Source organism: Bombina bombina, chromosome 1 (assembly GCF_027579735.1).
Source record: "Bombina bombina isolate aBomBom1 chromosome 1, aBomBom1.pri, whole genome shotgun sequence".
Classification (NCBI taxonomy): Eukaryota; Metazoa; Chordata; class Amphibia; order Anura; family Bombinatoridae; genus Bombina; species Bombina bombina.
In genome coordinates, this window is record NC_069499.1 from 1,493,898,174 (window position 1) to 1,493,920,830 (window position 22,657).

The 22,657-nt window shown below is 36.3% G+C and overlaps 1 protein-coding gene across 2 annotated transcripts in view; it reads left to right on the forward strand.

The window, feature by feature from the left end:
- The window catches only part of ADAP2 (ArfGAP with dual PH domains 2), a 101,266-nt gene that overhangs the window by 61,469 nt on the left and 17,140 nt on the right, over positions 1-22,657 (forward strand). For both annotated transcript variants that reach the window (XM_053707449.1, XM_053707440.1), the window contains one exon: positions 11,796-11,858. In XM_053707449.1, coding sequence (XP_053563424.1) covers positions 11,796-11,858 — 63 coding nt within the window. The remainder of the gene's footprint in view (positions 1-11,795; positions 11,859-22,657) is intronic.

Below are 22,657 nucleotides of genomic sequence, written 5' to 3' on the forward strand. Positions count from 1 at the left end.
AAGTGAGCAAAAGATGAAAACAGCTGACCAGGCATTTTCTAACATTTGCTGTGTGACATTATAGCCAGCCAGGAGACAGTGGCTACTACAGACGTATCTGTTGTGTAAATAAGAAACATTAATTACTCTAAAATCTAGATCTGCTAAGCCCAGGAATAGCTATAGATAGGTATACTTTCATAATTTGGACATGTATTTTATGATACAGCCTTTTAAACACACCTTAGGGCTAGATTATACAAGAAGAGAGCTAAAATATTGTGCCTGTTTGCGGGAGCGTGATAATTAACCAGCCATTACAAGTGGCAATTAGCGCTCCGAAAATTAACCAGAGATTAGATCTCTGGTTAATTTTCTAAAAGTGCCCCAAATGCCCTCAAAATAGAGCGCATTGTAGTTTTTAATAAAACATAAAAAAGTAGCATTTTTTAAATTAAAAACAACTGCACTAGGCAGTTTTTGGGGTCTAAAGTTGGTGGTAGTGGGGTGTTAGAAAAAAAAACGGCACTGAAAAGTGCTTTGAAATTGCAGTCTATGGGAACTGTGTGTTCCCATAGACCACAATGTAAATATATATGTATATGATTATATACATTTATGTGTTATTAAGTGTATATACACTGTAACAAGAATCTTTGGCAACCACTGTCTTCTAGGGTTTAAATGCAATAGCGGACAATCCAGTTAAAGTTTTCAAAACTTTATTTTCTTCCAAAATAGCAAGGTGACTTTAACAGCAGCATACAGTTTGTTCACAGGTAAGGCAAAAGGACAAAATTCTCTGCACAAGCTTCCAAAACAGCAAATCTCTGTCTGCATCATATCAGGCCTCCTGCCTGGCTGTAATCTTCCCTTTTAAACCCTAGGAGCAGTAATCATGAGCCACACCTGAGTGTAATTGTCTTTAACAGCTGTAAGGTATTCACAACTAAAAAACACCAATCACTTCCCTGGGGTTTCTTAGCAAAATGGTAAAATGAAATGTATTAAAGGGACAGTGCACTGTAAAATTGTTTTTCCATTAATGTATTTTATATGACTTGTTATACCAACTGCAGAGTATAAAATATTTGAGAAATTTCATTTTCATGCTTATTTGTGTATATGAAGTAGCTGATTTTGTGCTTTGAAACCACAGCCTATTACAATGGGTTGAACTTAAAGGGACATTAAACACTTTGAGGTGGTAATATAAAATGATAAATTGTATGTAATCAAACAACTCTGCAATATACTTTAATTTTTATTTTGTCCTCTTTGCCTGTAATTCCATTCTGAAATTGTGAGCTTTTCAGTTCCTGTTAGAAATGGAAGTGCAGAACACTGTTAAATCCAGCACAACCATTGGCTGCACACTCTAATGACCTATGTACAGGGCCGCCACTAGAAATTTTGGGGCCCCCTGACTTAACCATTGATCAGGGCCCCCCCCCCCCCCACCCTTTGACATGTGCAATTTTTGACCAAGTGACTAAAACGTATATGCACTTTATTCTTAAGTGTCTATTTAAGCTTGGAAATGTTGTAAAGGTAGTAACATACAGACACACTCATACACTGAAACACACACACACACACACACACTCACCCATAAGGATTCACATATAGACACTCTAGCAGACACGCAAAGAAACACACTCAGACACAGACACCCAAACAGACACTCAGCACTTGTTTACATTGACCTGACAAGTAATGAGGTAGACTACAGTTTTGTAAGACAAAAAGAGATTTAGAAAACAAAATATGGAGTTCTGAAAAATGATGACAACAGCATGCAGTGGCTGAAAGGAAGGGCCCTGCCTAAACAATAATTTAAAGGTTAAATGGTGGATTGGTAACTTCCGTAAAGGTCTCATTAGTCTCAAAGTCTGTAGAAAGATGTGAATAATCAGTAGTAAGGTCAAAATGTCCTAAAAAGGAACAGACAACTGCAGAAATTAAGAGATCACTTTTAAAGAATCATATTTGTAAATGTGTAGACAAAAATAATTCTGTGAAAGTCTTTTAAAAGGTTGACATTTGTTTGTTTGTTTTTCCCCCATTTTCCCCAACCAAGAGCACCACTTCAAATATAGTGTACAAATGTTCCCATCTGTCAGCTGTACTAATGGATTTTGAATATGCTGTACTCTATATGGTCTTGGTGAAACAATAAGCTGTGGTACTCATACCATTAGATCTGGTTAAATGCAGGATTTAGGCTTGTTGGTATGTATTTCAAAATTAAGTCAGCTGTAGTGTAAACTGAACAGTTTTACGTTAACCTGTCTCATTTCAAACACTGAGCAATCTTAGTCTGAGAGTATAACATTTTATGCAGATGTAAAAATCTTAGATAAAATGTCTCCTTACATCTGGAAAGTCCTTGCATAAAGGGGCAGTAAACTGGAATGTATATATATATATATATATGCCAAAAGGGCACCTACCATTTGTTTATTGAGGAGGAAACATTTCTGCATGGTTTTAAACATAGAATTTTGACTGCATTGTCAAATAATCATAAATACACTGCTGCTAAAAAAAATGTTTTTATGGACCCCTGGCCCCACCATATAACTACTACCACACTGAAGTTACAATCCGAAATTGCAAAAAGAAATAAAAAACATTTGCTAAATAAGTCCTACCTCCTCTACAAATGAAAGTGATCTGCCGTCTGACTCAGGCACACACTCTACAAACAAAGTGCCAAGTCTGTCTCACCCTGTGCATAGTGGTTTAGTACACACTCAGAAATCCTCTCAAATGCTAATACTTTACTCCTTGTAATAACATTTCCCATGCTCAATTAGCACTCTGCTGTAGTACCCACTGGTGGCTGCCAAAATGTAAAAAAAAAAAAAATTTTTTTTTTTTTAGTTCTTGCCTCATGGGGCCCCCCTGGCCCATTGGGCCCCTGACAGGAGTCACCCCTGTCACCCCCTGATGGCGGCCCTGCCTATGTATAACTGTCCCTAATTGGCCACAGCAGAGAAGGTAACACAAGTTACAACATGGCAGCTCCCAGTGTTTTATAGACACTAAAACTTTACACTTATTTTGTCACTTTTTAAACAACTAATGAAACTTTAAAAAATACATCTACATGTTAGTCATGGACTAATCTTTTCTTTGAATGCATCATTCTATCTAGCATGTATTTAGTGTTTAATGTCCCTTTAAAGGTGATATCAGATCTCATTATGTTCTAAGTTTGTGTAAACAGACTTGCTTCCTTATCTTTTATTTGGCTGGAACACCAAAGCTCAATACATAGAGAGAACAATGGAAAATTATCATTTTATTACTTAACTATCCTGCATCCCACTGAGAGTGTAATCTCTTCTGCTAGCTGTGTATACTTAGGCTATTCAATAGCCTATACTCCAGTATTAATTTGTTCAGTGTAGGTGGCGATACCACAGGCTAAATCAGCTATTTCAAATGCTGAAATAGGAGTAAAGGAGCTACTTGTAACCAATTTAATACACTCTAGCAGGTTAAAAGGATCATTGGAAATAATTTAAAGGGGAGAAATGTTTTGGGTGAACTGTCCCTTTAAACTTGGTCTAATATATACTCCCTCTATCACCAAACCAGACTTTCTGTCACAACACATATTAACACATAAATATATCTGTATATAGTCATGTACATATATATTTAAAAATGCTACCCATCACTGCGCTACTTTCCCCCTTCACTGCCAATGGAAGCGGGCTCTTGTGAGCACAATGTTTCCTAGCAATGCGAACGCAAGCTCGCGTTTACATTGCGATTTACTTGTAATACCAGCGCTCATTATTGTGTGCTGGTATTACAAACTGGATCGCTAATATCGCTTGCTTTGTTGCTTGCAAGCGATATTTAGCTCTCCGCTTGTAATCTGGCCCTTAGTCATTCCTTTTCTGTATATTTGAATGTGATGCAATTTGTGTAGGTTAACTGATTCTGCCTAACCATGTACCATTCATACCATCATGCTGTGCAGGAGTGGAACAGTCTGCCTTGCTGTCTCACTGAAATATACCGTTCATTTTTACACAAGAAGCAAGCTTGTCCATTATTTTAATAATAACCCATAGACAATGAAGGTGAGTTGGCACCAGAGTAACCCATTTTTCCTAAACCATAAAATTACTATTCTGACAAAACATTCATTAAAGCTTCTTTAAAGGGACATAATACTCATATGCTAAATCACTTGAAACTGATGCAGTATAACTGTAAAAAGCTGACAGGAAAATATCACCTGAGCATCTCTATGTAAAAAAGGTAGATATTTTACCTCACAATTTCCTCGGCTCAGCAGAGGAAGTGCTGTGTAAAAAGTTATACTTCAGCTGCTGCCCAGCTGCGGGTAAAAAAAAAATAAAAAAAATGAAGAAATGAACAAAAGCCAATCAGCATCAACAGGTCATGAACTTTTTTTACTGTGATCTCATGAGATTTCACTTAACTCTCATGAGATTTCACTTAACTCTCATGAGATTTCATAGTGAACTTCCTTAAAGGGCCATAATACCCAAATGTTTAAACACTTGAAAGTGGTGCAGTATAGCTGTAAAAAGCTGACTAGAAAATATCACCTGAACATCTCTATGTAAAAAAGAAAGATATTTTACCTCAAAAGTTTCTCAGTAGCCACATCCCATTGTAAAGGACTTCTAAGCAGCAAATCAGTATGTCTGTCCCGGGACAGCGGAAGGAGCAAGCTTTCGTGCACTCTCATCTTATTTCCCTATTCAGCTTAAGGACGTTTACAATGAAATCTCATGAGATCACACTGTTGATGCTGATTGGCTGCTGTTCATTTCTTCATTTTTTTATGTTTTTTACCTGCAGCTGGGCAGTAACTGAAGTATAACTTTTTACACAGAACTTACTCTGCTGAGCTGAGGAAATTGTGAGGTAAAATATCTTCCTTTTTTACATAGAGATGTTCAGGGGATATTTTCCTGTCAGCTTTTTACAGTTATACTGCATCAGTTTCAAGTGATTTAGCATATGAGTATTATGTCCCTTTAAATTGAATAGGGAAATAACATAAGTGTGCATGAGGCTCACTCCCTTGCCTGTCCCTGACAGACATACTGATTTGCTGCTTAAAGTCCTTTGCAATGGGGTGTGAATACTTAGGACATGTTGAGGTACAATTTCTTTCTTTTTTACATAGAGATGTTCAGGTGATATTTTCTAGTCAGCTTTTTACAGCTATGCTGCATCACTTTAAAGTGTTTCAACATTTGGGTATCATGGCCCTTTAAGTAAAGATATAAAGGATTCAGGTGCAGAAAGAAATTGGCAAATTGTCTTCAAACTTGTTCCCAGCTCCAAGGGTGTTGGGTGAAAACAAAGTGAAAACCCTTTGTACTTTATTATTTCATTTGAAAAGGCTCCCCAAGTGATATAGTCAAAAACCTGTGTACACAAAACTGATGAATAAATATGCTCCTAGAAGGCAAACATTCCGATAAATCTTGTATTCATAAAGATAAAGGCAGATAAAGCAATATGTTTTGCAACTGAGATGGGTTCTTGAAGGGACAGGTATGTCGATCATGTCAACAAGAATTTAAAAAATGCTGTTATCCTAGCACAAGCTAGAGTTGTCACTTTATATAAAGTGATTTCATTGAGCTAGTCCCCCTGCACAGAGGACATAAATATACAGCAAGAGAACAGATGTGTATGTGTGTGAGTGCAGCAGACAACACTAGAGGATAGATACCAAAAAGAAGACAAAATGCTTAACAAGTAGCCAGTGTTAGCACTGAGCACTACAGCAGAGGAGAAATCAGCAGCCCTTCAGCTAAGGAAATAGAATTACTGAAGTTTCCAGAAATAAACTGTGCTATAATACTGTATAAGGGACACATTACAGAGGTGCTTTACTATTTGTAAACAGTGGTTACCAGATTTTAGTATCTCAAATGGAGCCAGATGTCCAACAAGGTCTTGGCTGAATTCTAGACTGTTGAACTGTTGAGGAACTTGAGGGGAGATGCTATGTGAGGATTCCACTCCTTGTTTTGCATCTCTCCTTCCATTTCCACATCACATGGTTTTACCTTTCCCTTTACTTAAGGGATCACCTGACATTAAACAGGTGCTTAGTTATTGCAGATAATACTGTTTCACAGTTTGTTTGTTTGTTCCTGCTACTTGGAAATTAAGCCTTCATTTCAGACTCCTTTCTTGATCCTTCCTAATTGGATTCATTGCACTTCTGCTACCTGTTTGCAAACGGACATCATTGCTTTGCAAAATTACAAGCTTCATTTATTTCTACTGAAGTACTGAACTAAACCTGTCAGCTTGCCTGGAGTTCAAGCTGCGTGCATTCCCTGCTGCATTTCACAGACAAGCCTGGGAGACTACCTTTGTAAAGTAAGGACTATTTATCTGTTTTAAGCTCACATTACATCTTGAGCTTAACAGCACAGAGTGCTTTGCTTAAATAGAATCTGCTTTCCATTTAACTGCATATATATATATATACAGCCATAACAACTAAAGCTCTACTCTGCTTATACAAACTTTGTGCTCCTTTCAACTTACTTGCTTATTCACAAGACCTGCTCCGGTGTGCTATTTAAAGAGACAGTACAACTAGAAACCTCAAGCTGCTCTCTCTCTCTCTTCTTTTTTGTACTAACAACCACTCCTGCATAATCTCTCAATTTATTGCAGGCAGGTATATAAAGGAAGTTTAGTGTTGCTTATTAGTGACCATAAAAGACTTTTATAATTACTTGCAATTCTACACTGATTCCTATCTGTGAGGCAATAACAGATCTGAGAAATCAGTGTGCTTTGATTTGCTGTGCTTGCATTAACAGCAACTTACCTAAGTTTATTATATTTCACCTCAGACTGCTTGGTCTATGCTGTCATAATAGCCCAATTGTCTTGGTGATACAAATATACTTTTTTTTCATCTGCAGTTGTGATCCTCCCAAGAGTTGAAACCGAAGTTTTCTCAAGAGTTTTACACGCTATTCCACAGGGAATCTAAGGGAGACCAGAAATTCATAAACTTTCAGATAGAGCATGCAATTTTAAACAACTTTCCAATTTTCTTCTGTCATAACATTTGCTTTGTACTCTTGGTATCCTTTGTTGAAGGCTTATAGGAGCTTAGGAGAATGCACGTGTCTACAGCAGTCTATGGCAGCAGTATTTGTAACTATGTATAACACTGCTATAAACATTGTTGCAAACACTGCTGCCAGATGGCTAAAGACATGTGTACACTCCTTAGCTCACTTTGCATTTCTTTTTAACAAAGGATACCAAGTAAAACTAAGCAAAAATGATAATAAAGGTAAAATGGAAAGTTGTTTAAAATGTCATGCTCTATCCAATCAGTTTATTTACTTTTGACTTTACTGTCCCTTTAACATTGATTTTGGATCATGGCTCTACCTGGGTAGACTGAGAATGAAAAAGTATAGATCAGCTTTGAAATGTACACAAAGAAATGGTCTAAAAGGAAGTAATAAGAGAAAAATAAAATAATATTGTATATAGTTCTAGAGTCCATATCTACAGAAGTAGATACATAAACCAGAAACTTTTCAAAGGAAGGTTACTAAATTGGTATATGGACTCCGACCTTAAAGTGATGGTAAACTCTCCTTTTTATAAAAACAGATTCGGAATGTTAGTGATAATGTTAGCGCTATAACTTGCTTTTTTAAATATAGATATAACATTCAAATACCCCGCAATCTGCCGACCACTTCAAAAGTCAATTTTTCTGTGAGCTAACTGTTGTCCAATCAGCGCTCTCCCTATATGGCCCTTTTGTTGTACCTAGAGTGCTGATTGGACAACAATTCAAACCTTTAGCATAAGAAAAATTGACTTTTGAAGTGGCTGGCGGAGTGCAGGGAATTTAAAATTCATATCTATATTAAAAAGCAAGTTATAGCGCATCTTCATTTCAACTGATGAATTAAACTCAATCTAAATTATCACTAATATTCCAGATCTGTTTTTATAAAAGGGAAAGTTTACCATCACTTTAATATGTATAACTCAGATGGGTGAAATGATAGAAAGTCTAATAGAAATATTATATTAAGGGCTTTAATAAAGCTGACAATTAAAAGCATGTTTCACAGAATTTGCAGCAAGGAGTCATGATCTCAGTATAGAGCCTGGTATTCACAAGAGTAATTAGCAAATCCACTTCTTGCACAAACAGCGCCAGAAACAGCAGTTATGAACCAGCGGTCTAAAGAACGCTGCTCCATATCTTCTCCGCCTGCTCTGAGGCCGCGGACATCAACCCGCCCGATCCTTTACGATTGGGCTGATTGACACCCCCTGCTAGCGGCCGATTGGTTGCAAATCTGCGGGAGGCAGCATTGCTCAAGCAGTTCACAAGAACTGCTTGTGCAATGATAAATGCCGACAGCTCATGCTGTCAGCATTTATCGATGTGCGGCAGACATGATACGCTACATCATATCATGTCCGCTTGCACTATCATAAATAAGCCCCATGGAATAGACTTCCAATAGAGGTGGCAAGGGCACATGCTGTAAGGGAATTCAAGAATGTCCTAAGACATAAGGGACATTATACAGTGTACACTAGGTTTTTCTTTGCATAAATGTTTAGCAGATGATCCATTTATATAGCCCATACAGGGATTTTTGTTTCTAAAAATGTATAGTTTTGTTTATTTTTAAATAACATTGTCCTGATTTTCAGACTCCTAACCAAGCCCCAAAGTTTTAGAAGTATACTGATGTATACCTACTCCAGCTTGCTCCCGTTTATGTAAAGGGTCTTTTCCTATGCAGGGGAGGGAGTGTCTGCTCTTTATGCTTTCCAGCCCATTTCAGTGGGTGTCCCAGCCTATCCTTTTCAACAGTGCTAAACTGGGAGCTTCTAATAAAGTTTATAAAAGGTTTTAAACTGGATTTTTAGATCAGTATCTCTGCATATTCTTCTTTATAGTAGTGTCTAATACATGCACTTATATGAAAATTTGTGTATAATGCTCCTTTAAGCAAATACTTAAAAATTAAATATGCGGTTACTCAATGGGCCTTGTTTTTCTACTGTCAAAATCTATGTATGTGAGAGAAAGACAGGGAGAGAGTAAGGGGTCAAGTTATCAAAGACTTTCACCAGCCTTCCACCCCCTACGACAGGTTTTCACAAGAGAACAGCCATACCCAGGTATTATATATACATAGAGCAAACCTATGTCTTTACGTCTTCACAAGAGAACCTGCAGACCGTATTTAACAAGCAGCGGTCATCAGATCGCTGCTTCCCTAACCTTTCGCCACCTCTTAGGTGGCGGATTTCATCTCCCCGGTCTCGTCCGACCGGGGAGATTGACAGCTCCTGTCTGCCCGCACGTGATTGGCTGTGTGTGGGCAGGGGGCGGGATAGCACGCGAACGCAAAATATCGTTCGTGTGCAATGCTGAATTCCGGCATTGTGGCCAGAGGCGAGCTGCGGCAGACAGGGGCGCATATGTGCGCCCCTGTCCCTTGCAGCTTGATAAATTGACCCCTAAGTGGATCTAATACCAGGAAAAGTGTAAACACAGATTATATAAAAGTGTCAAGGAAACAAGGGATTTTGTGAGACAAGTGTGATATTTAGGGGCAGGGAATGCAGTAACATTATTACAAAGTTATACTACAGCTTTGTTTAGAGCAGCAGCCACATCATGAAGCAACATGTTCTAGACCAGAACTTTTGGTGTACACAGAAATGAATTCATTATATTAATAATTGCATTATGTGTCTGCAAAAGGAACATCAATATTTCTTCAACTGTATAAATAGTCCATTATTAAGAACTGAAAGTGCCTTTTGTTTACTTTTCTGTTTGAATTCCAGCAGTTTAAACAAAGAAGAGCTCTTGGCAATTTATTAATATACGGAAATCTATGACACAAAAGTCCCTGTGGCACTGACAATATCTTCAGTATGTGAGCAAGGCTAATAGCCATAGGTTTGCTCTATGTATATAAAATACCTAGGTATGGCTGTCATTAGGATCTCAATGCTAAGGGCCTTTCATGGGGTTTTCCAATCCGTATGAACACATTAAAGGGACATAAAACCTAAAAAAAATATTTCATGATTCAGATAGAGAATACAATTTTAAACAACTTTCTAATTTACTTCTATTATCTAATCTGTTTCATTCTCTTGGTATAATTTGTGGAAGGAGCGGCAATGCACTACTGGTTTCTAACTGAAAACATGGGTGAGCCAATCACAATCTATACAGTATATATATATATATATATATATATATATATGCAACCACCAATCAACAGCTAGAACCTAGGTTCTCTGCTGCTCCTGAGCTTACCTAGATAAACCTTTCAGCACATGATAACAAGAGAAGGATGCAATTAAATAATAGAAGTAAATTGGAAAGTTGTTTAAAATTGTATGTTTTGTCTGAATCATGAAAGAAAAAAAATTGGGTTTCATGTCCCTTTAAAAGACATTAAAATAACAGTAAATGTTACTATTTCCTGTATAGGTTATATTTCTGCACCCAATAAGTGCAAGCTTATATACTATATATGATAGTGATTAGCCTTGCTGTCTGCACTCCTCCAAATAAACCAAATGGTAAGTGGAGTTTGGCTATTGAATAACAATCACAATAAACAGGATGTTAAAGGGCCATGAAACCCAAATATTTTTTTTGTGTGATTCAGATAGAGCACATGATTTTAAACAACTTTCCAATTTACTTCTATTATCTAATTTGTTTCGTACTCTTGCTATCCTTTGTTGAAGAGGATACCTAGGTAGGTTGAAGAGCTACTGATTAGTGGCTGCACATATATGCTTCATGTTATTGGCTCACCCAGTGCTTTAATTAGCTCCAAGTAGTGCATTGCCGCTTCTTCAACAAAGGATACTAAGAGAATGAAGCAAATTAGATGATAGAAGTAAATTGTAAAGTGGTTTAAAATTGTATTCTCTATCTGAATCATGAAAGAACAATTTTGAGTTTCATGTCCCTTTAATTTGTTTTAAAAACAATTCAACTTGGCTAATATGTCATTCTATAGTGATGCAACAGAAATTTCTTGTAATTACAAGTTATTTACTGCCCCTTTAATTAGATGCACAGTTCCCAAGGTAAAAATTGCCTTTAATACAATCCCTGAGGGGCTTTGAAATGTGGACAAAACATCTTAGAGAATCTCGCCAGTCTAGAGAGGTTCAGGAATTGGGAGCTAGCTGCTGATTGGTGGCTGCTCATATATGCCTCTTGTCATTGGCTTGCTGATGGGTTCAGCTAGCTCCCAGTTGTACATTGCTGCTCCTTCAATAAAGGATAACAAGAAAATTATGCAAAATTGATGATGGAACTAAATTGAAAAGTTGTTTAAAATTGTATGCTCTATCTAGATCTTAAAAACAAAAACAAACTTGAATACATTTTGAAAATAAAAAAGTATACATGCTCATTTGTGAATGAACAATATCTGGAAAAAAATCCTTGCTTTTTTCGATTAGTATCATTTTCCTTTTCTTTTACAGTTTATAAAGACCTATTTTACATTGTTTTAACATTTTGTTTTGCACAATATCCCTCTGTTTAGATAATGTAGGTCATACATACACTTTGTGTGACAACTGTAAATTAATTTTGTATTATTTTTCTTGAGAAATGGCAGCTATTTAAACACAAACCAAAGACTTCGGATTCTTAATAATTCGTTACCAATTTTGTTGAAAATAATGCATGTTTCAAGGAACATTACTAGTCTGTTAACTCCCTAATTTTATTGTTTTGTTTTTAGCTCATACCAAAGATCACCAGAAATTATTCTAAGTCTGGATACATGGAGAAAACCGGTCCAACGGTATGTGCCTTCTCAATGTGAACTGAATTCATTATTTATAAGTGTTTGTGTACCATTGCCAAAATATGATGCAAGCCTAATATATTAATAAATTATACAGAATATGTTATGGCAAATTGTACTACTGAAAGGTTATTTTTTTTATTGCTTAACAGGAGTATGTATTATACCAGTCCCTAATTATCCACAGTAGGAGAGATAGATAAGGGGAAAACAATTTCAAGCATGGCAGCACGATTACTTTTATAGAATATCAGTGAAATCTTTAGTTAAATTAAAGGAAAAGTCAAACAATAAATATTAAAAGTATATAATGTTTTTTAACTACACAATATTAAAGATTTTAGATAAGATAAGTTTATTAAATTTACATAATTATATAATTAAAACAGGTTGATTTTAAAGGGATAGGCAGTTATCTATCATACTGTAATACGAGCTTGCTTTTTACTTTAAATATTATATAATATAAATAATAACAGCAAACTTTAAAATAAAGGGATATTGTAGACAAATTGTATATCATGGATATTAAAGATCATCAGTTAAATATAAATATTTTCCACGTAAAAAGTCAAGTAAAATCAGAAAGAAATGCATGTTTGTACACAATTTGTATACAAACAGGTGTATAATATATGTTAATACTTTCCCCTTCTGGTGAATCGCAGCCGTCCCACAGTCTCTCCCAAGGTCTGTGTGAATAGATCAGGTGTGCTAGCTGGAGGCGCTGGTTCAGCTAAGTGCAAACTTGTATCAGTCATTGGTGTCTTCCTTTCCTTCTTCGATTGTATAACTAGTGTATATTGCAGGTTACCGGCTCCTTCCCAATATAAAAAGACAATATCACAGATTCAGTAAAAAAGTTTGTCTTTATTTGGCTCAACGCGTTTCAACGGTCCCAGCTGTCTTTCTCAAGAGCAATAAAAGTGCTTTACAAACCAAAGCATACCTTTCCGCTGCACAGGTGGCCTTTAAATACATATCAGTAACGCTACCTGCTTCCCATTGGAGGAGAGCAGGTTTACACCCGATTCAAAATTTCAATTGTAAGTTTAAAATAAACTTCTAAAAGAACATAAAAAACAATATTAATTATATTAGAAACTATAGGTTTGTTTTACAATATAAAATTACTATAGATATCATCATTTTCGCAGGTTTTGTAGTTCCCTTTCAGGTAGTTCTCTGTTTTAAGTTCTCTTTCAGGTCCGGTATGTCAGTGAAGATCACATGTTATAGGTTATCCAATGAGATTCAGTTTCTGGTATAGTGATGTTGATTTTTTTTTTTTTTTTTAAATAAAGAGACATAAGTGTTATTCACATATACAAAGTTTCTCATATAAATTCTACGTATCCAAATATTTAGAGAAGGTAGAATAAAGTTGCCACTTAGAAATTTGTTACAAGTTAGAATAGATACTTTGTATAATTAAACATCTGTATTCTAAAAAGACTTCTATACTTATTGAATGTTAAATATTGACACAGCGACTTGTGTGTTGCGTATAATTTCTTGAAATTAAATGTGAGAGTTATATTGTACAATATGTGTATCACAAGTGTGATGATATAACATGAACTGTCTATATAAATACATATTTATTTTGCTCCCCTTTCATGTACTAATGTTTTTTCAATATTCACTTTACAAAAATGTTACTGGTTTATTTGGGCCCCATTTTTTCTTAGGAGCACATTATAAATTGTCATCTGTTTTGCCCCCCTTTCATATGTTGAAGGTTTTTAAGACAAAAACAGCAATTTTTTTGTGCCCTTGTACTTGTGAACGGAGTGAATTAAATTCCGTTCACGAATATAAGTATTCACCTCAACAAGAGCAAAAGATGTTACTGATTTATTTAGGCCCCATATTTTCACATTTTGAATTTATCATTTATTTTGCCCCCCTTATATGTTAAAACATTTTTTAGACAAAAGCAGCAATTTTTGTGTCCTTATTTAGACCCCATTGGGCATATGTTCTAAGTGTATGTATCCATTTTAATTCTCTTTGATCTAGTTGTTTCGCCAGATTACCACCCCTCCAATGAAGTTCAACCTTCTCAATTCCTATCCATAGAAAGGATTCTTTTGTGAAATATTCACAATTGTTGCAGTGTAGCGGCACTCCGTGGTCATCATGATTCTTTTCTATTTTATTTTGATGTTCCATGATTCTTGTTTTTAAAAATCTGGACGTTTGTCCTAAATACTGGATTTTGCAGCCACATTGCAACAAGTATATCACATTTTTACTTTTGCAGGTAATAAATTCTTTTATTTCAATTTTTTTCCCGTAACTGTGGAGTCAAATGTTTTATGTGTTCTTCTGGTGTAGTTACAACCTTTGCATTTGCCGCAAGTTAAGAAGCCTGTCATGTTACTTATTTGTAAAGGTTTTTTGGGGGCTATGCCTTTTATGAGTGAGGGAGCTAATTTTTGTTTCAAATTTTGTCCTTTTCTGAAGATAACTGTGGGCTTAGCTGGAATTATAGGTCCTAGATATTCATCCTCCTTTATAATGTGCCAGTGCTTTTGTATAATTTTTTTGATTATATGATGTTCTACATTAAATGTGGTCACAAATTTAGGGAAATTATTATTAAATGAGGTCTCATTTTTATGTTTGTTTTCTAACAGAGTTGATATTATTTTATTTCCAACTTCTTTTCTTTCTTGTTCTAAAGCGCTTTGGTCATATCCCTTTTGTATGAATCTTTCTTTAAGTATTCTTGATTGTTGTTCGTAATCATCTATATTGCTGCAGTTCCTGCGTATTCGTAGGAATTGGCTTTTTGGTACTGACTTTAGCCAGTTAGGATGGTGGCAGCTATCATGTCTAATGTAAGTGTTAGTGTCACACTTCTTAAAGTATGTTTTGCTGTGGATTTTTTCATCTATAGTGTAAAGAGTTAAATCTAAAAAATTTATTTATTTTTTGTCATATTCTACTGATAATGTGACTTGCTGATTGTTGTTGTTGAGAATTTGTACAAATTCAATGAGTTTGGACTCACCCCCCTTCCATATGCACAGAATGTCATCTATATATCTATGCCAGGACACCAGGTCTGCACCAAATTCTTGATTATGCCATATATGAATCGTCTCAAAATAGTCCATGTAAATATTGGCATAACTTGGTGCAAACCTGGTGCCCATGGCAGTCCCACAAATCTGTAAAAAGTAGTTCCCATTGAACCAAAAAAAGTTGTGATATAGAATAAATTCTATGGCTCTAAGTATGAAATCTAGTAATTTTGGTGATAAATCTTTATCTTCTGATAGTTTACATTTAACTGCCTCAATTCCTTTTTTATGATCAATTATGGTATACAAAGAAGTCACGTCCATGGTGACCCAAAAGTAATTTTCTTGCCAGGGTATATTTTGTATGATTTGTAAAATATGTTTGGTGTCTTTTAAATGAGATTGTGCCTTCTGTGCATAGGGTTGGAGAAAAAAAATCTATGAATGCTGACAAGTTTGAACTTGTCGGCCTCCCTGGTGGCCTTGTTGCATGCTTATGTAATTTGGGTAAAAAATAAAAGATTGGGGTCTTGGAATCTGTTTTATAAAGAAAATCTAATTCCTCTTCTGTTATTATATTTTGGTTAAATGCTTCTATAAGTAGTTTTTGAAGAGTGGAGGTGTATTCTTTCTTAGGATTCTTTGTTAAGATAATATATGTATTTGAGTCTCCTAGGATTCTGTTAGCTTCTTCCATATAGTGTTCTTTATCTAGAATGACCACACCTCCACCCTTGTCCGCCTCCTTTATCACTATATCTTCTCTCTTGTTTAGATTTGTAAGAATATCCTTTTCTTGTTTTGTTAAATTGTGATAACTTTTATTCACTTTGTTGGTTAAATTGTCTATATCTTTCATTATCAATTTTTTAAATACCTCTATATTGGGACCCTTTATGTGACTTGGGTAAAATCTTGAGGGGTTTTTAAATTTACTTCTTAGACTATCTTGAGGTGGTATATATTGTACAGATGGCTGTTTGGCAAAGAATCTTTTTACCGTTAAATTTCTCACAAATTTTTGTGCATCTACAAAGAGTTGAAAAGAATTAACTTTTTGTGTGGGGATAAATTTTAATCCCCTAGATAAAACTGATTTTTCATTGTCACTTATGGTACAATTTGTACCTTAAGTATCTGCTGCTCACTGATTGAGTGACAGCTCCCTCTACTATTATTATTATTAGTATCAGGTATTTGTAGAGCACCGACAGATTCCGCAGCGCTATAAACATAGGCGGTATACAAGATAACATTATAGGGATCAAATGGGTAGAGGGCCCTACCGAGAGTTGCACTGTTGTAGTCGGCTCTTATTAAGGCGATCTGCAAACAGCTGGGCTCATAGGCTTACATGCTAAGGGGTCCAAGGGGATAGCAATGGAGTTAAGAAGGTTAGTGTAGGTTGTATGCATCCCTGAATAGTAGTCTTTACAGAGCGCTTGAAGCTTTCAAAACTAGGGGAGTCTTGTGGAGCGAGGCAGAGAGTTCCATAAAATGGGAGCCAGTCTGGAGAAGTCTTGTAAATGGGAATGTGAGGAGTTTACAAGAGTGGAGGAGAGTAAGAGATTGTGAGCAGAGCGAAGGGGACGGGAGGGATAGTATCTGGAGACAAGGTCTGAGATGTAGGGGGGAGCAGTGCAGTTGAGGGCTTTGAATGTCAGAGTGAGAATTTTGTGTTTAATCCTGGAGGCAAGAGTAAGCCAGTGAAGGGATTGGCAGAGAGGTGCAGCAGATGAAGAGCGATGTGTAATTAAGATGAGCCTGGCAGAGGCATTCATTATGAATTGTAAAGGAGCTAGGTGGCAGCTAGGCAGACCAGAGAGTATGGAGTTGCAGTAGTCAAGGTGGGAAAGGATGAGAGAGTGGATTAAAATCTTAGTTGTGTCTTGTGTAAGGAAATGTCTAATTTTAGAGATGTTTTAAGGTGGAAGCAGCAGGCTTTAGCCAAAGACTGAATGTGAGGAGTGAAAGAAAGATCTGAGTCAAGTGTGACCCCAAGACATCGGCATGTGGGGTAGGGATAATGATGGAGTTATCAACAGTTATAGAGAAATGGGAGTGGAGATTTCGGAAGAAGGGGGGAAAATAAGGATCTCAGTTTTGGAGAGATTTAGCTTGAGGTAGTGAGAGGACATCCAAGATGAGATATGAGAAAGACAGTTATTGACACGGGTTAGCAAGGAAGGAGATAGGTCTGGTGCAGAGAGGTAGATTTGTGTGTGGTCGGCATACAAATGCTATTGAAACCTGTGGGACTTTATTAAGGAACCTAATGATGAAGTGTAGATTGAGAAGAGAAGGGGACCAAGGACAGAGCTTTGCTGTACCCCAAGAGAGTGGTAACGGGGCAGAGGATGCCCCAGAGAAGGCTTCACTAAAGGTATGGTTAGACAGACAGGAAGAGAACCACGAGAGAGCTGTGTCGCAAATTGCAAAGGATTGGAGGGTTTGAAGCAAAAGAGGGTGGTCAACAGTATCGAAGGCTTCAGACAGATCAAGGAGGATAAGCAGAGAGAAGTGGCCTTTGGGTTTTGCTGTCTCTGTGGATCGATGGGGGCGAAATCCAAATTGCAAGGAGGGAGTTTAATGTAAGGAAATGGAATAGACGTACAAATACTAGCTTTTCAAGAAGCTTTGAGGCAAGAGGAAGTTAGGAAATAGGGCGGTAGTTGGATGGGGAGGTTGGATCGAGAAAAGGTCTTTTGAGGATAGGTGGGACCAGTGCATGTTTAAGAGATGAGGAACTATACCAGTGCTGAGGGAGAGGTTGAAGATGTTTGTGAGTGTAGGGGTAAGGGTAGAAGAGAGGGAGTAACTGTGAGGGGATGGGGTCGAGGGGACAGGTAGTGAGGTGAGAGGACAGTATAAGGGCAGAAACGTCTTCCTCTGTAACAGGGGCAAAAGAGCTAATTTTATGGCTATGTGGGTTTTGGATGATTGTGAGCTTTTGAGGGGGTGGGAGACTGGTAGTATGTTGCGAGCTGATTTCATTTCTGATGAAGTCGATTTTGTTATTGAAGTAGCTGGCAAAATTTTGAGCTGAGAGAGAAGTTGTAGTAGGATGTGGGGGTGAACGGAAGAGAGTATTGAACGTGGAGAACAGATGTTTTGGGTTTGAAGAAAGAGTAGAGATAAGAGTAGAGAAGTAATGTTTCTTATATAGATTAAGGGCAGAATAGTAAGAGTTCAGGATGAACTTGTAGTGAAGAAAGTCATCTGAACTCCAAGATTTTCTCCAGGGTCCCTTAGCAGTAGATACTGCGTAAATACTATAGCTTTATTAGATAACCAAAAAAAAATGTTTATACCTTAAGTTCAAGAAATCCTATTATTTTGCATATTTAAGAGAAAGTACAGGTACAAAACCCTTTATCCAAAATGGTTACGACCGGAAAAGGTTTGGATTTCAGAATTGTTTTATTTTTGGAATATTTGTATATTTGCATTTGTAAAATGGGACCAAGTGTAAATAACAATATCTTGTGTCATTTAGACAATATTTAGATGTCATAATACAGTTTATACATGTACCCTAAAGGTCGTTTTAATATCATTTTTAATACTTTTGTATACATAGTACCCTAAGAAAGATAGCACAGTACTGTAATAAGAAAGGTATTATAGGCTATCATTTGCATTTTAGAACACACTCGTTTGTTTGTTTTTTTACTTACTGGTGGGGAGAAATTTAAAACTTTTATTTAAAAAAAGATAGAATGAAAAAGTCTGGATTTAAGAATATGTAAGTAGGAATAAACAGAACCACAAAAGACAATTCAAGTAGGCAACATTTCTATCTTTTTAAACAATAAAAAAAAGAATCAAGTAGACTGTCCCTTTTAATGATAGAGACTGAGCACATCCTATCACGATAATGTTCACTTTCCTAGGAGCTGCTGATTACTTGGCATAAATTGTAGCTGCCTTCAAACACCTAAAAGAGAGGATTTAGGAAGAAATGAAGACAGATGACAGATAAAAAGCCAAATATTGCAATATTAATATTGTAATAAGAGGAAAATCTAGATAAAGTAATTGTCAAAAAAAATTATTTTCATAGAAATATTCCAGGGTGAGGCTCATAAGGAAGTAAAAGTAAATCTCACTGGAGTACCAGATATGTTCACGGAGGTTTGACTCCCATCAACACCTGCAAGAATTGTACAATAAATAGTGCCTGAATTTAGAAACTGCTGAGATGGCTGATACCTGCACATTTAGAAGGCTGATACTTATATCTTGCAAGGAACCATAATTAAGGAATTCCAAGGTGAAAATGAAGCAATTTTATTCTCTTGGTTTATACTACACATAGTAAAATATTGCCCGACTTTACTTTATATTGCAAGAGTCAGTGCTTTCCTAGCCTTTTTTAGAATAGAAAAATCCACCAAAACAGGCTTTCAACGTCAGCTGCTCAGGATGAGGATGTAGAATTGTCCCTTAAGAAAGAAGATTCTTCCTTAGGGAAAGTATCAAAAGATTTCCGCTGTGAAGAAGTTTTACACATGAACACCAAATTCTCTTGAGCAAGTGTGGAAAATGCCACAACTTCAATCTTTTCCTGTGTTATTTAAAGGAATACTAAACCTAATTTTTTTCTTGAATGATTCATATAGAGCATACAATTTTAAGCAACTTTTTAATTTACCATTATTTAAAAATTTTCTTTGTTCTCTTGCTATCTTTATTTAAAAAGCAGGAATGTAAAGCCTAGGAGCCGGTCAATTTTTGGTTCAGAACCTGGGTTACGCTTGCTTATTGGTTTGCTAAATGTAGCCACCAATAAGCAAGCGCTATCCAAGGTGCTGAACCTAAAATGGACTGGCTCCTAAGCTTCACACTCCTGATTTGTAAATAAAGATAGCAAGAGAATGAAGACAATTTGATAATAGGAGTAAATTAGAAAGTTGCTTAAAATTCATGCTCTATCTGAATCATGAAAGAAAAAAAAAATTGGGTTTATTATCCCTTTAATTAAATATTAGCCTGCAATAGGCGGAAAACGTGTGATTTTTTTTTATTGGTGGATTACAAAAATGCAGCTGCATACTTTGTGTATTGACTGACTGATTTTTTTGCACCACCACAGCCGTGCACCCTACAGCAGTTTGGGTTTTACAACCGTTGTTGTGTGTGGATATTCCAGTGTCTCAGAGAATCAGTTTTTGACTTTGGGAAATTTAGTTCAGGACACATTAACATTAGTGACCTGTTACATATGTGCTAGAAATATATGTTATCTTAGGCATCAAAGACACATCCTTCGTCTCCTAGCATTGGTGGATCAGCAATTTGATCTGTATCATATTGTTGGTCTGTACACTACTATATTATGTGTAAAATTAGGTTTAATGTAGGTAATATTTTTCTGTTTCCTACATTTTTATAAATCAAAGAAAGATGATAAATTATTATTTCTACTCTGAATAAAATCCAAGCAGCAGTTTATTTCTTACTCTCTGTGTAAACCGGTTTAATAGCATATAACAAATCCCCAAATTCAGAATTCCAAACCCCAAACTTATTCTAAAATCCAAACCTTTTAAAGTAATATTTAAAAAAAAAAAAAATTATCCAAAAGTTCCTTTCTTCCCCCCTTTTCTAATCCGTTCTTTTTTTTTTTTTTTTTTAAATATTTTTATTGAGGCAAATAGAGACAGAAACATTACAAACACAATTGCCAAACCTTAAAGCTTACAAATCTTGAGGTAAAGTTCACCTTGATAGAATAATGTACAGTCTTAGATACATATAGATTCAAACATTAAGTAGGCAAAAAAAAGAAAATGATAACCTCATTTTTCCAATTATATAGTTCTCCTCTGGAGATAGAAGGTCACTCTTGGACCATAATAAAATAATAACATTCAATGGAGGTAAGTTGAACTATAGCCACTCTTGGGCTAGGTGTTGTTAAAGTCTATATTTCAGCAAATTAACAGATACATGTCAGTAACTAAGAGAATGGTTTCCCCTAATATTATATAGAGGCCTCTTTTGGACCTCCAAAAAGAGAGATATCATGTTGGGGAATTTCAGGGGGGAAATATAAACATAACGAAAAAGGGCCACTCTCGGACCCTAGATCACTGCATTGTGTAATGATAAGTATCCACATCTTATAAATAATATTGAACAAGACTACCCTAAAAATGCATACAATCTTTAAACAGGCACACATTGAGAGCTATAAATAAGACAGTCAGTAATAACACTTTTTCTCACCCCCCATCTGAACATTGCTGGCCATTATACGCTTCCTTGCCAGCTTGCTAACACTAGGATTAACTATTAGGTTATTATTCAGCATCTCTGGACAGGTCTTGCGTACTGAGAATATTGTGCTATATAACGGAGATCAAGCCTCAGTTCTAACTTGCTATCTCTGGACTTAAGTCATAGACCACAAAATATAGGCTCCATCACAAAGCTTTTGCACTGGGTATGATAAATTATTGTAGAGTCTAGCAGAAACAGAGGTCCCCTATACCCCACTTCACCGGTGTTAGTATTAGTGATATACATAATGGCACCTACATATGAATTTTATCAGTTATATGAAGCCTGTATTCCCTTCTATTAAATCTCAATTTACTTGCCTTTCAAGTATAATTTTAACAGTAACTAGGACTATTTATGGGTGCCATGTGTCTTGTATATACCCTAGAGCAGGGGTGTCCAAACTTTGCTCTCCAGAGGTTTTGGAACTACATTTCCGATGATGCTCAGCCAGCATTTTATCTAGCTGAGCATCATGGGAAATGTAGTTCCAAAACCTCTGGAGAGCAAAGTTTGGACACCCCTGCCCTAGAGTGAGTCTAAGACATTCTAACAACTCTAGGCTTCAGAGTGAGTCTCAACATTAATAACGGTAACAATCTCACATGTGCAACAGCATATTAGGGGAAATACAATCATAGCTCCTAGTTATTTGACTTGTTAGAAACCATTAAAAAGGGGGTTATCAGCAAAGTAGTGGTTTAACCATTCTGGTACAATCTCTAACCCAATTGCTTAGCGAGACTAATCCCTATATGGTATATTTCACTCCCGAATCTATTCACCCTCTAAGGATAAGTATTATATGCCTAAGTATGCAGCAGCCTACTTAACCCAGTATAGTCACGACACCTCGGCCGCTGGTGTCGTTTAACCACAGTCTAGGTATAAATCAATGGACTTAGGGCAATTGGTGGGTAAGACTAAGATAGAATAAGGTAGCTTCTAAACCAAACAATGCAGCTTCTAAGCCTTAGTGTTAGCGCTGTAGGGGTGACGCAATACATGTAATATCAATACCACTTTAATACAATGTTTGGGGTATGGTGTCTATAACCTAAAGAATTATTATTAGACCCTACAGGTAAATTGGCATGCATAAACAGGAGCTGTTCAATTACATACATAGAATAACAGTATAAGAAATGTTCATAAGTGTTATCGAGTCCAGAAAGCATAACTGTGTGACCTAGTATGAGCCATTACATCTACTTCCTTAGAGGGTCTCCTTCAAGCTTACAGAGCTGTGAATATATGTCAGCCATACCCTTTAATGCTGGGATCCGATAGACAAGGGGTAAACATTCAGGTGGATGTTGTCACTTGAAGATATAAATGTGTAATCATGCGCCTAAGTACATACTTGGGTATTCTATGCTGCTAACCTACATTGATCCGGCTTGAATAGCCATCATTAAGATAGGGCAGTCTGAAACAGGAACGGAATGTCTAGGGTGCATTTTATGTTGAGGTCAGCTG